General features: G+C 37.2%; 1 protein-coding gene across 1 annotated transcript in view; it reads left to right on the top strand.

Moving 5' to 3' along the window:
• The window catches only part of Gnat3 (G protein subunit alpha transducin 3), a 56100-nt gene that overhangs the window by 34132 nt on the left and 6938 nt on the right, over positions 1–15030 (top strand). Inside the window, exons 4-5 of the mRNA XM_021162702.2 lie at positions 1448–1605; positions 4999–5127. Of these exons, the coding sequence (XP_021018361.1) occupies positions 1448–1605; positions 4999–5127 (287 nt within the window). The remainder of the gene's footprint in view (positions 1–1447; positions 1606–4998; positions 5128–15030) is intronic.

The raw sequence follows: 15030 nt of genomic DNA, 5'->3' as shown, positions 1-15030 counted from the left end.
ATAACAAACAGGGGCTTATGGGCAGTTTTTGAGAAAGGAGAAATTATTCAATTGTATTATCTCAACATTAATTAAAAATTAAGGGAACAGATCACATTTCACTAGATTTGTAGTTCTCTGTCTAATACAAAGGAAGAATTTTGAAATAGGTCTCCCACAATGCAAAAAAACAAGGACAAATGCAAGAAAATAAAATAAGACGTGTATTTTGGGCTATTTAACAATCAATTGGTCATCTGATCTATTACCTGCTTGTAATAATAAAAACTCATCAGAAAGAAAGATGGAAAAGTTTTCTTTTAGATTTAACATTCCTTAATAATAACGATATGCTATTAATATCTTAGGCAAAGAACATACTTTTAATAAAACAGCAGAATAAAACTATAGTTGGCTGAAAATGAATGACTGATATCAGCAAGCAAGAGTTCCTCCTGGATCTATTCACTCTTAGCAGTGGCACACTCTACAGACTCTGCTTGCCCTTGCCTCCTCTTCTGGTGCCTTTTGGATTGATTGCCTGGTCAAAGGGAGCTCTGAGAGTACTTCGCTGTACAGGTGTAAATGCATACATTGTAGCATTTGCTGGTTATTGTAAGGAAGATGAGACAGAAATTATGTGTCCCACATTGTAACTTGTTATAATGATATTCATTAGCATGGTATTATGCAGGCAGAGCCTAAGCTTTGGATATTGACACAGGGGATCTGAGCCCAGATTTCTCTGTTTTCCTAACCATTTACCATAATCTATTTAACTACTCTATGACTCAAACTCTTAATCTTAATTACTTGTCAAATGTGTTTTGATTACTAGTATAAATTGTGGCCACCTATAGATTATTTACATTGAGTTTATTTGTTTTCTAAGCTTCTATCCATCCTCATCACTTCCCACGTCTTCCTATGTACTGACATAGTACTCTGTGTTTTGATTCTTAGCCAATCCTTATGTCGGTCCTATGGCACATTAATGCAAAGGCACTCAATTCACTCAGTTTAACATACAGAATCAGTACCTCTGTGTGTCTATACGTGTGTGTAATCACTTGCCCAAGTAATTAAAAGAAATACCTCATGCCAAGTAACATTTTATGCCAATCTAATTTTTCTTTCACACCAGCATTTTAAACCAGGCCATAACAGACTAGAACAAAGCACTGTTATTCTTTGTGACAACATATTCAGAAATCAATGAAATATCCAAATCATTCAAATTCTTCATATAGTATTTTGCAATTTTTCCAAAGGTCAGCATTTCTAGATATCAGTCAACTACTATAATGAATGTTAGTTTTATTATTCTTCATAGATTTTGAAAAACTCTTCAGTGAAATGATTGACAAAATGAAAGGAACAAAAACCTTTTAAATAGAGTGCTCTATTTAAAACAGTGCCTGTACCTAAATAGCATACTTTCATTCTTCCCACCAAAATATTATTCCAGGAGGACCAAGAACAACTTCACTCAATGGCACATACACTAGAAGATGGTGCTATGACTCCTCAGCTGGCTGAAATCATTAAACGACTGTGGGGGGATCCAGGAATCCAAGCCTGCTTTGAAAGGGCATCTGAATACCAGCTCAATGACTCTGCAGCTTAGTAAGTCATTTTCTTGGACAAGAATTGCAGATGACACATAGTTTGTAACTTGGCACATTGTGCATGTAAGCACAAATAATGGGAAATGGTTTTGCATTTTATTATAAAAAAAACTGAGAGCCAGCAGAAAAGACATGAAACAACATACCTGAGAAGAAATATATACTACACATATCTTCTCTTAGTTAAAAAAAAATTATTATGATGTCCAATGCTTACTTAGCATGAACACAGACAGATGGTATGCATGTTAACATTTGGAACTGTATTCATCTGAATCATATATTTCAGTGTTACTGAAATAATCCCCTAGATTAATTTTACTAGTGATATATGTGTTAGGCCACTAGGTTATTGAGCAAGACACAAAACTCTGGAAGAAAAGTCGATTGGTTTCAGATTTTCGCATATTGTGAAATCTTGTTAGAGTCAGCATAGCAAATATTGGCAAGTAAGTATTTAATGTTAATAAAGAACTTAGAAGAGCATTGCACTGTTTACAATAGAATTGTTACCACATCTTCAAACTTCCTTGTTTCGAGTGTTTCTTGAATTATTTTCTGTATGAATCAACAAGAACATGTGATTATGTTTGGCTACAAAAAGTTTGTGCAATTACTCATTTTCTATTTCTTCCCATGCCTACAAACACATAACACATACAACATTGTCCTTGAATGAATCTCGTGACAAACCATGCAAGCACTGAGGTTTCATTAAATAAGCAACAAAAAGTAATGTAGCCGGGAAGCAAAGCTCTCTTCAACAGAGAGATGGATCATGCATGACAATGACAATGCAGATTTGTAATCACTGAGTGCCTTTGCCCCATAAGTCTGTTTCTTAGGAAAAACAGTGATGGATGGAGAGAGTCTGAAAAAAAAAAAACATAAAAAGAAGTCCATGTGTAGTGAGCACGTTTCTGTGATGGTGATGAGTGTTCATTTATTGTTCATTTCCACTGGGACCATCGCCTTTAGACAGCAGTGTGGATCCTACTTGATGAGACAGGGTGTCACTCTGTGACTACATAAACTTGGGAACATTTTCTCCAAGGTTCCAGTCTCTGCCTCACTGTGATCCTCAAAGTGATTTCTGTGGTACTGTAACACCTTGCTTACCTGTCTGTGCTAATCATTGAGTAAATAAGATGCAAGTTTACACATTACATACAAAATGTTGCTTAGTTACCTCTGGGAAAGGTGAACGGAAAGATTAATAAATTTCATTTTGAATAAATATTGCCTAAATACCTTCAATTACATTGTTAATATGCTTGCCTCATTGTTTGTCCTTTGGTAGCAAAATATAGATATTTATAGTAAAAAAATTAATTATAACTCAGATAACTAACATGAGGCAATAAAATGACACTGTATTACATATTTTAGATGATTCATTTGTTTAAATGCTTCGAATTTTTGACTAATAGTTTGAGTTGAGAATATTTACCATAGTGTTAAATATATCAAACATCTATTTGCATTGATTTTCTGAGTTCTGCCCATACTGTAAATAGTTTTTGAACACTAATTTGCACAGCAGTATAATTATATGAAAATATATTTTCTCTATGAAGTAGAAATATTTTCTACATAAATTAAATACTTGAGATATTAACTTTGGCAGCTTCAAAGTGTTACTATAGGCATATTAAATAAAAGCCTGCTAAAATGTTGCTAAATCTACATTATTTTCTTCCAAACATTAAGAACAGATTATTTTTTTCAATTTTTGAATTAAGTTACATACTTCAATTTCCATATCAGAGTGATCCTGCACTACCTATTTATTTTGTTTATACTATATAAAACATTTTTTCCAACTTTTTGGTGAAAGGAAGATTTTTTTTTTTTTTTTTTGCATATCTAGACATTCTGCAGATGGATGCTGCTGGAAGAGTAGAGCAGAATTCCTAATTCCCGGGTTTGGCTGAGGATGCCACAAGCTCTAGGAAAAGAATAGAGGAAAGGCCTCAGCTACCTAAGTTTCATGGTTTACTAATTAGGGCCACCTAGTGTGCTGTTTAAATTCCACAAGCATTAAGAGCAAATGTGGGTTACAAAGGACAGCACTGTCTTTACAGGATTAGAAGTAAATAATCAACGCATTGTATGTGACTTGAGTCATAACAGCTAAAGGTTTAGAAACTACAGGCTTGGGCATCCAAATACCAAATTTACTTATTAAGATCAGCACTTTTGATGAAAATCCTCCCATTTGCTAAAGTCTCTTCTTTGCCTAAAATGATTTACAAATGCAAAGAAAAATTATTTAAAATCTATTTTTGCTCAAGCTTTCATTAAATGGATTAACCCCTGTGAAAGGGTCATTTGACTCCCCCAACTGGGTTGCTACCCACAGATTGAGAACCACTGTGTTAGATGCTAACACATCTGAACTTCTTAACATAATCTCTGAACAAATTTAACTTTGTAGGCAATAACTAACATTTGGTATAACTATACCCTCAAAGTTCTTTGGAAAGACACCAAACTTTAAAATCTGTATGCAGGCATGGCTCAATTTTGCATTTAAATTCATCACAGAAATAGCCATATGGCTAAGCCATTTAATCCGTAGTGTCATACACAACAGTACAAATGAAAGGAAATACAGTTTTAATTGTAGATCGAGCTTGAAAGGATAAAGATACTAAGAATAGTTTTCATTCTTTAGTCTAACAGACTCAGAGCACAGAGCTGATCAAGCTTACATTTAACCATTGCCAGGCTTTAGATACTGTGATCAATAAAACAAAAACCAAATAAACAGAAGGAACAAACAAGCAAAGAGTTCACTCCAGTAACAGTAGGAATTCTGGAGGAGTTAAGGGCTTCACCATGCACTGATAGACAGTGGTGTGGCTACAGTACATAAATGACTATAGTGTTCTAAACTAAATAATCCATGTAAAATCACCCAAACAATTAATAACTCTCAAACAATTCAAGTTGTTACACACACCAACCGCTGTCTTAGAATGGAAACCGAGTAATTTCCATAACAGGATCTTTGAGTAAAAACTGTTGAGGCAAACATTCCAAGGCAGCATAATACATAGAAATGCATCTATACAGCTCTGCATGGGGAAAGACCCTTTTGTATCTCTATATGATAGTGAGTCTGTCCTACAGATTTCATAAGTCTAGGGCTAAAGTGGCTTTGAGGAGTTCTTAGAGAAGAGTTCTCCAGGAGCTCTGGGCACTCAGCACTCTGCAACTGTGACATCTGAGCTGCCAAGGCCTGCCATTCAGATCAGTATCATGAACAACAAATAGGGTTTGTTTTCCAACGTACTTTAAAGTCTTAAAATACATTTGCACTGAATTGCAGTGTATCCAATGTAAAGTCAAAAATAAAATATACTCCATTCGATTTTGTTTCTCTTAGCTACCTTAATGACTTAGACAGACTCACAGCCCCTGGGTACGTCCCAAATGAGCAAGACGTTCTACATTCCCGGGTGAAAACCACTGGTATCATTGAAACTCAATTCTCCTTTAAAGACTTGAATTTCAGGTATGTTCCAACCTGTTTTCTAAGTGTGGGTGGAGTATGCTTTCGGCTCAGTATTTCATCATGGAGTCAAGTGCAGTGATTTTGGAATTAGCTGGCTAGACCCCACCCTTCATTCCTGCTGTCCACCCCATCCCACTCTGAGCCTGTCCTTCCTTCTAGGCTGCATTTCTCAAACAAGTGGTAGCCCAATTCTGTTTTCTAAAACTTAAAAATGACCTTTTGAGTTTGTTTTTTTAAGAAAATATATTTAAATAGCCTTTTAGCAACAGATGCCAGGGGTACTATTTTGTTTGCCTGCTCACTTCTCTATTTGCTTGAAATATTCCTTAAATTTACCTTAGCTTAAAATGGAAATAATTAAAATACTGTCATTTGAATCATGTGATTTTATTTAGAAGGCACATTTCCATCAGACTGGTTTTGGTATGGAAATGAGTGACCTATTGTTTTTGCCATTGCATTGAATTCCCATTGAAGTAAACCCTTGAAATTGTACTATCAAATCCTCTTTAGATTTACTAAGAAATGTAAACCATAATACAGTTAGACGGCATCTCTTGGTTTTTAACAGCTTTCACATGTTCCCCCCTGAGGTAGGGCAATATATTTGTTCCTATTTTACAAAGTTTAACGGTTCTCTTTTTTATTCATGTTATATTTTTTATTAGATATGTTTTTTATTTACATTTCAAATGTTATCTCCTTTCCTAGTTTTCCCTCTGAAAATCCCCTATCCTTCCCCCCCTCCCTCTGCTTCACAACTCACCCACTTCGATTCCTGCTCCTGGCATTCCCCTATACTGGGGCATAGAACCTTCACAGGACTAAGGGCCTCGCCTCCCATTGATGACCAACTGGGCCATCCTCTGTAACATATATAGCTAGAGTCACAAGTTCCACCATGTGTTTTCTTTGATTGGTGGTTTAGTTCTGTAGGGCTGAGGGGTGATGGGGAAGAGGGGAGGGAGGGGAGCACATGTACTGCCAGAGTTCCTGTGCTCTGGACACCGGAGGACTGCCAGAGGCTTTCTACTCGCCTGGTCCAGGTGGCCATCTGGCTGTGTGTAGCCACTGGACCCCACTCCACAGTGGGTGGACAAGGGGCAACCCCTGATACCAGGGGCCCCACTTCAACACTCTTGGCCCCAGAGATATGGGAGAGAGGGCAAAGAGAGAAAGGTTCCCACACAGGCGAGAGTCTTAAGTCTGGTTTGCGGCTGGAGCACAGGAAGGCCTTCTGAGGGGAGATTAGGCATGGCTCATTAGGAGAAAGCCTATCCCATCATCCAAGCACAGCAGGCCTTGATGAACAGAGACAGTCTATGGTTTTAGAGATTTATTATAAAAAGGCAGAAGAAAAGAGAAAAGGTAGAGAGAGAGAGAGAGAGAGAGAGAGAGAGAGAGAGAGAGAGAGAGAGAGAGAGAGAGAGAGAGAGAGAGAGAGAGGCCATGGCCAAGAGGAGGGGAGGGGGAAAGAGAGAGAAAGAGGAAAGGCTAGAGAGTAAGATGTTAGAGAGAGCTAGTAGAGAGAGTAAGAAAGGGGCCAAGCAGCCCCTCCTATAGTGGGCTTGTGTTATCTTGCTGTTGCTAGGTAACTGAGAGGAGTCTAGCCTCAAGGTCAGAAGCTTGGGACATTATGTACATGACTACTAGCCACAGCTTCTCCTGTGGGGGGCTGTGGAGGCTGTAATTTCTACACCAGCCAGGAGTCCAGGAGACATGAGGGAACGCCTTCTGTCCCATGTAGGTGAATAATCACCACCAGGTTCTACTGGGGTTCACAACCTCAGCTCTGGAGACCAGGCTGTCTGTGCATAGCCCATTGCCCCACATAGTTCCAAGGAGCTCTGGGGGTACTGGTTAGTTCATATTGATGTTCCTCCTATGGGGCTTCAGTCCCCTTCTGCTCCCTGGGTATTTCTCTGCCTCCTTCATTGGGGACCTTATACAAAGTTCAACAATTTTCTATGGATTAAGGATGAGGTAGAATATTAATAATAGCAGGTTCCAACTAAATATATTAGTAATGAAAACATACTAAAACTACATAAGATACAAGGTCAGTCATGCCCACAATAATGAAAATGTACTCAAAGAATTAAAAAATAAAAAAACCTAGAGAACAGCAGACATGAATTTTTAAAAACCCTTATGATAAAAAAAATGTAAGTAAATGCTAATTAGCTAATATCCTCAACTCAGTTTAAAGGGAATAAAAATTTTGAAAGACTGCAAAGTGTCAAAATTGGTTATTATTAGCTAGCTAATTAAAACTCCTATTATACAGGATATTTCAAGTGGTATGGAAGTAATGTCTTCTAAATTCGTATTAAATTTCAGGCCTACAAATAGTTAATTTTCTGGAAAATTGGTCAAATATCAAAGCAGGGCAAAGGGCCACAGAGAATGAAGTCAACTCTCCCTTGGCAAACTCCAACAAATTCTCCTAAGTTCTAGCTCAGCCTGGTTGCAGCCAGATGCTCTTTGCCCCAGTTTCTGAAGGTTTCCTTTGGGAGCCAAGTCCACAGCTGCTCCCCCTGTCTCCCTCTGCCATGCCAAGGACCTTTTCACATACTCCCTTTTCTGTTTGCTCTCTTTCTTCTCTTCTAGTTCCTATGGCACAGGCTGGAATTGCTATGGCCTTGAGGCTAGTCAGGCCAAATATCCCTTCTTTGGATCTCCAGGAAACCGCAGCAGCAGCTATGGATCTCTTAGATAGCACACTTAGGATAAAGGTTGGATCAGGTTAGCAGTCAGCACAGAGTTAGTGTCTTGATGCTACATAAGCAACTGGAATTTCCTCAGTCCCAGGTTCTATGAACCAAACAGCAGTTTTGGTAATTAATGCCACCAGCTCAATATCACAAACCTCCCAGTGCTGGCACTACCCACCACACTGACTTTCTGTCTTCACAAGGGACTCCTGAATTAGCTGGTTCTCTGGTTCTAACATTCCAGGCACAAGGACATTTATGCTTGCTGTACTCTTTACTTAACATGGTTTTGCTCCTTTTTATCATAAAGATTAAAAAAAAAAAGATACTCACCCCTCCGAGTCTTGACCTTCCATCTGTTTCCTGGCTATATGTATTTTTCACTCTTACAGGCAACAGTGTTTGGGCGCATATTTAATAAAGACCTTTCCAATCAGTAGGGCAAATGAATAATGGGGGATCAAAGCTAATTTGTGGTTATTGATTTCTCTGGTGTAAATACTTCCTTCATGGGACAGTTTGAAGCTACTAGTGTTATATTCACATGCAAAGTGAGAAGGACATTCAAACAAACAGCTGTCTCCACAATTCTGGAAGCATGCAAATTAATACACCACACTTGTCTCCTGTTTTTCTTCTTGTTACCAGTTCATAACTTCCCTGCTACTTTTTCATTTCCCTTTTTTGTTTCCATTTCTAATTTATGAACTCTCAACCTTAGAAAGTCAGAGCCTTATCAGCACAATCTTGCTAGTGTATGAAATGGTGTCAGCGTTTGGAGGCTGATTATGGGATGGATCCCTGGATATGGCCCTGATATAGCTGTCTATAGTGAGACTACACCGGGGCCTAGCAAACACAGAAGTGGATGCTCACAGTCAGCTATTGGATGGATCACAGGCCCCCAATGGAGGAGCTAGAGAAAGTACCCAAGGAGCTAAAGGGATCTGCATCCCTATAGGTGGAACAACATTATGAACTAACCAGTACCCCGGAGCTCTTGACTCTAGCTGCATATGTATCAAAAGATGGCCTAGTCGGCCATCACCGGAAAGAGAGGCCCATTGGACTTGCAAACTTTATATGCCCCAGTACAGGGGAACGCCAGGGCCAAAAAGTGGAAGTGGGTGGGTAGGAGGGTGGGGGGGGTGGGTATGGGGGACTTTTGGGATAGCATTGGAAATGTAAATGAGGAAAATACCTAATAAAAAAAAAGGAAAAAAAAAAAAAAAGAAAGTCAGGGCCCACATGTGGTTTTTGATCTACTGCCAGTGCCTCCCCATAGTGATTAGCCAGAGGAAGCAAATAGTCAGCTTTAATTGGCTCTGCAGTAATATCACACAAAGCAGCATGCATCCAAAATTGGTGCATGTGACATGATAAGCTGGGTGGTGCTATATTTATATATGATAAAGCATCAAGAAACGAACGTTTTGAGCGAATCTCCAAATAGCATACAAAGAAATGTTGAAGTAGTCTTCAAAATGTACATAGTCCCTTTTTAAAAGGAGTGTATCTTTGCATGATGTCATTGATGGCTGTTAGATACGTTGGTATGGAAAGCATTCTTTTCTTCAAGTGCAAATATTGTATACAGTTGGTAGCCTTCCACAATCCCTCTCAGAGAAAAATGATAGGTGAGAAAAAAACTACAGCTTGGTGAAGCATTTTAATGTCTATTCACATCAATTGATATATCATGGTTGTTTAATACATCCTTAAAGTTTAACCATCTTTCTTTCAAGTACTGAGTAGAATAATTCAAATGTATAGTAGTACATATAACATTTCGTTATATATACTGTTCATAGTACATATAACATTCTGAATTCCAAAATTAAATATAAAAACAATGTACCTGCAGGCTTCCCTTCAACACTTGCCCAGGTGTTAAAATACATTACCTTACCATTGATTTGTGTTAGCATAGCACAAGTCATCCTAAGACGATTTAAAACTAAAGAGTTAATTTACATTAGTTAATTTACATACATATAGAGAACTTCAGAATTTGAAATAGGAATGAATACCAAATGAAAAGCTCTCTCTGCCAAAGTGATGGATCAATGGATCGATCGGCTCCATGAATCATATAATTTAATGGAAATTATCCTAGAATTCTTCTCAAGCCAGTGTGCCAACTGTCAAGCTGATAGGACAACTTATCTGAAAGTTCTTATCAAAGCAGAGCATTCTAACTGCTGATCTGACCACTGAGGTCTACTGATGTTCAAGTTCCTACCTCACTGGAAAATAAAATGCAAATCTAAGCCCGTCTGCTATTGAGTAATTCCCTATACTTAAGTGACTTAGGAACAAATCTAAACTGAGTTATCAATTGTAAAAAGTCATTTTCTCCTTAAATGTTCTACAAATACAGAACTGAAAGGACTCTGCGTAAGAGCCAGAAAGGCTGAAAACCTCACCATAGAGTTTAAAAATTGTAAATCTGGCATAACTACTATTACAAATTTGAGAAGATCTGTGATTTGAAGAGAGAGAGAGAGAGAGAGAGAGAGAGAGAGAGAGAGAGAGAGAGAGAGAGAGAGAGAGAGAGAGAGTTTTCCTAAAATATAAAGTAGAATTCTATTCACTGTGTTCATTTCCAAGTGTTTGAGTAACCAGACTTAGCAGCAGGGCTTGTTGTCTACCCAGCAGCTAAATCCCAGTTTATATTTGTTATTCTCTATTAGAACTCATATAATGTTAATTTACATATGCTGCATGTTAGTTACATATGTGGGCATGATTAATGATACCAATATAATATATGATTGAATTTGACTATTTATTTGCTTTGCAGAGCTGGGCATAAAACTTAGGGACTTCAACACACTAGGCAGGGTCCCCTTCTGCTGAAATGTTCTCTTAACCCTTGATTTTGAGATAAGTAGCATTAGGCTACCCATGAAATCACAAAGTAGACTAAGATAGCTTCAAACTTATCAGCCTTCTGCCTCCATCTCGTAAGTGCTGAGATTATATATGTATGTACCAATATGTACAATCTAGAATTTATTTTAATGGCTTCATGATTTTAAATTATAAGGCAGAATTATTTTTTATGTTTTTTATTGAAAATGGTTTTTTCATATACTATATTCTAATTATTCATCATTTAAAATTATAGTGCACATGATAAATGGCATTTGTAATTATGACAATTTTTGGACTGGACTCACTTTTGGCTCTAAATCTTTTTGATTATTTTTTAATGTCAAGACTAATTAAGTGATTTAGACATACCTCTGTGCATGCCTTGGTGTCAGTTAATATCCGTTCTTCTCTGTTTTCAAAACAGGGCTAGAGAAAGAAATATGCAGATCATTTGACTGGTTGCGTAATGATGCACAGTCAGCAATTCACATTCTCACTTGTAACCATCCTAAGACGGTAAACCAATTTTGCCTTAGTCATCATCTTCAACAAATCTCATTTAACAGAATAGTTCAAAACAATTTCCTGTAATAATTAGCACTTGTTTTTTTATATGGCTATAGAATAGAAAAGGTTAGATGCAGTACATTTTCAGAGACCCATGCCTACGGAAGCAGTAATGACATCTACCACAAATGAGTTACAGAAGCATTGCCAGTGATTAGCTCTCATTGATTATGTGATCGATTATGTATTACAGAGATTGTAATAGCCAAATTATTCATACTAATTTATTATAATGTGAGGCATAAGTACTTTTGTGTCATCAAATATTTAGCCAACTATTTGATATAAGTTCATAAAGTTTAACAGCCTTCCAACTGATTAAATAGAACCATAAAACTCAACTATTTAGTCAGCTGTTTAACCCAGTCACAGGACTCTGGTGACTTGCCCTATTTTAATATCATGGACAATTTAACACATAATCAATATTTGGATATTGCTTAAAAAGCCTGGATTGTTCATTTTTATCTATATCTTAATCAATAATTTGAATTTTTTTTAATTTCCAGAATCCTAATTTTACCAACAGGAGTTTGAAAATGTTTATAAAACCTTACTAAAAATTAACTAAATAACCTTCCCCCAAATCTAAAATTAGTACTTCAAGCTGCATGTAACATTTTGAAAGTCTCATTGTGGAAGCTAAAGCTATCCATGCATGACCATTTTTATCAGTCTAAACCATCAGACAATGACTATAGATGGTTTTTGTTTTTTCATAGAATGGCCACAGTGTGTGTGTGTATGTGTGTGTGTGTGATCAATTATATAAGTAAATCTCTTTTTTCCTAGCTTTAGGTAATTTGAAAAGGTTACGTTAATTAATACCTCTGTAAAATAGGTCTCAACTTGAATTTTTATAAGAAGCTGAAGTTAAACATATGTATGCGAAATAAACCATTATAATAACAGAGAAAGAAGGCCTAACTTTTCATAAAACTAATGTGATATCCAGGGGAATCAACATAAATTCAGCTCTCTGGACCTTGATCTCATTTGCTAATGAACATTTCAGTTCAACAACAACAGATGGTCTAGAGAAACGTGCAGTGATCTCTGGCCCCTGCTTTCTGTTTCATTCTGTACCGAAAACATTCTATGACTCATGTGAGTCATAAACGGCAAGATCGTAAAGATTCGTACGAAGATGGACTTTAGAAAACATTTTGTCACTAGCAACAAAGACTGAGTGATCTTTGTTCCCCCTTTCTTGAAAGAAAGCTAAGATCTGAGATCGTTAACCATGTTTATGGGTGCATGTTCAGCTGTTCAACGCTGAGAACAGAGTTTAGGGCATGTTCTCTAAGTCCTACCGTCTTATAGTGAATTTAGTCAAAAAGGAATAGTTAAAAATACTTTAAAAAATCTTCGCTCAATTCTGCAAAGACTCAGCTTTTAGTGAGCAGAATAGTATTTTCCCTCCTAATACAAAAAGAACTGTTTCTTGTTTTGTTTTGTTTTTCGAGACAGGGTTTCTCTGTGTAGCCCTGGCTGTCCTGAACTCACTCTGTAGACCAGGCTGGCCTCAAACTCAGAAATCCACCTGCCTCTGCCTCCCAAGTGTTGGGATTACAAGCATGTGTCTCCACTGCCCGGTGAAGAACTGTTTTCATGAACAAAGAAATCTATAGCTATTAATTTGTTTCTCAGAGAGAGAGCACAATTAAAATATGGCATTTATACAAGTGTAAGGTACTGTCACTACTGTTGTGTATCTCCACTGCTTATATTTATCTGAAGAGAAGGACTCTCTCATATCTGCCATGAGTCAGCTGCAAGGTTGCCAGATCTCCAGAGAAGGTCAGGACTTAACCAATGAGGTAACTGGGCTTCCATTCACCTCGGTCATCACTTCATACTTTTCACAGGCTTTAGGTTGGAGGTGAACCCCTTGAGATCATTGTACTAATGAATGTGAAGGAACGTGTGTAGAAAACAAGTATGCAAGAAGGGTGTGAAGCGCCTTTGTACTAATTCTGGTACATTTATGCCCTCCATAAAATCCCTTCCAGAACTTTCCTATCTTTGTCATTCTTATTAGCATTTCACTTAGAATAGAACCTGTGCGAAACATAAAACAAGATGAAACTAATTTATGAGAAATCATATTACTCTCCCTATCATAAAATACTAGGTCATCTGCAATAGATTGGAGTAGGGTTTTTGTTTATTTGATTTTTGTTTTTTAACTACAACTGAAAGATAAAGTTTTATTAAGAATTTAAAGGTTAGAAGGTAACTAGACTGAAAACAGGATGTGAGTTAAAGAAGAGTAATTCAGAATAGATAGGAATTGAGCATAAAAGCTTGTTAAAAGAAATTCAAGGCCTGCTAGTGGATAGAATTTAACCATCATGTCCTTGACTCCCAGTCCTGATATTCTTCCTGTAAAAAGACACCCTGTTCTCTCCTCAAAATCCAAATTACCTTTTCATGTGATTACATTGTCCTGGGCCCAAGATCACTTAGTTTTCCACTAAGCAGTCATTGGAGAGATGGTTAGAGTCCAAGAATAAACTATTGATGTCCCTATCTGTTCAAATCTGGTGGGTGTGAACAAGAGTGGCAGCTGGACTGGAAAAGCCCACTGTTAATGCTATCTTAGTGATGTACTTTCCAGAGCCCAAGTTAATGCACAGTGTCAGGCACAGCATCCCATTGCTTTGATAAGATCCTAGGGTCCAAACAGGCTAACAAATAACAAAGTGGAGAGTATGTGTATCACCTACAATCCAGAAGTTCTACACTATTCCCTTTGAAAGATGGGGAAACACGCCAGAAGAAATTTCAATAATAATAATATAAAAAACTGCTGTATGATCTTGAGAGAGATAACTAGAGATCATTCCAGCTAGCTCCACATGCTAGAATGAGTTAGGGACCTATGATATACTATATAAGTGTTTATAGAAGTAGAGAATAGCACACAAATGAGCCTATTATCTAGCACAGAGACTAAAATATAGAAGACTCAGAAATGTTAAATGAATGACAACCTTGAACAAGTTATCTGAACACCTCTGAAAGGTAAGAAAAACAGCTGTAAATTTCTTATAAGTTCCTCCTTCTGAGGCTCTGAGTCAAAGATTCTTCCAGATGCTCAAGAGTGTGTGGCACATAGGGGTTGGGGTTGGGCCATTTGAGGAATTTTTTTCTTTTCCCCAGAGATAGCTTTGTTATTACTGTTCTTATCTTTTTGCCTGTATTTTCCAACTTGTAGTTAAACTTTAGACTTTTTGAATTTTCCCCTCTTATCAGTGGATAAATTTTAGCTTCACTTATCTGTTCTTTCCTGCGTTAACATGAGAAATATGAAGTACAAAGTAATGTGTTTTTTTTTTCCTTTAGCCAGCCTCTGATTATGTAGATTGTGTGTGTGGTCTTGAGTTTGCTCTGATACTCCTATTTCTGCCTCCAGAGTACTGGGATTACGCACTTGCTTTTATTACAATACCCAAAGCATTATACTTCTGATATTCTTCATGAAATTAGTTGGTTGACATTGGTTTGGCTAAGGATCATCATCTTCTAGGTCTGTACATTCAGACACTTTCACTAATTATCATCTCCATCCCAAATATTCCTGTAGCTTATAACTTAGTTTCAACCTTATCAAATGTCTTCTGTCCTGAGTTTAAAGTAGCCTCAGTAACATAGTAAACAAATACACAATGTCAATCTTCCATACAAATTATTAATTATCTCCTACTCCACACCTCAATGACTGCAATATAAAATCTAAGAT

This window comes from Mus caroli, unplaced genomic scaffold (genome assembly GCF_978045245.1).
Source record: "Mus caroli unplaced genomic scaffold, Mus_caroli_1 scaffold_4, whole genome shotgun sequence".
Classification (NCBI taxonomy): Eukaryota; Metazoa; Chordata; class Mammalia; order Rodentia; family Muridae; genus Mus; species Mus caroli.
This window is presented reverse-complemented; position numbering and strand designations above follow the sequence as displayed.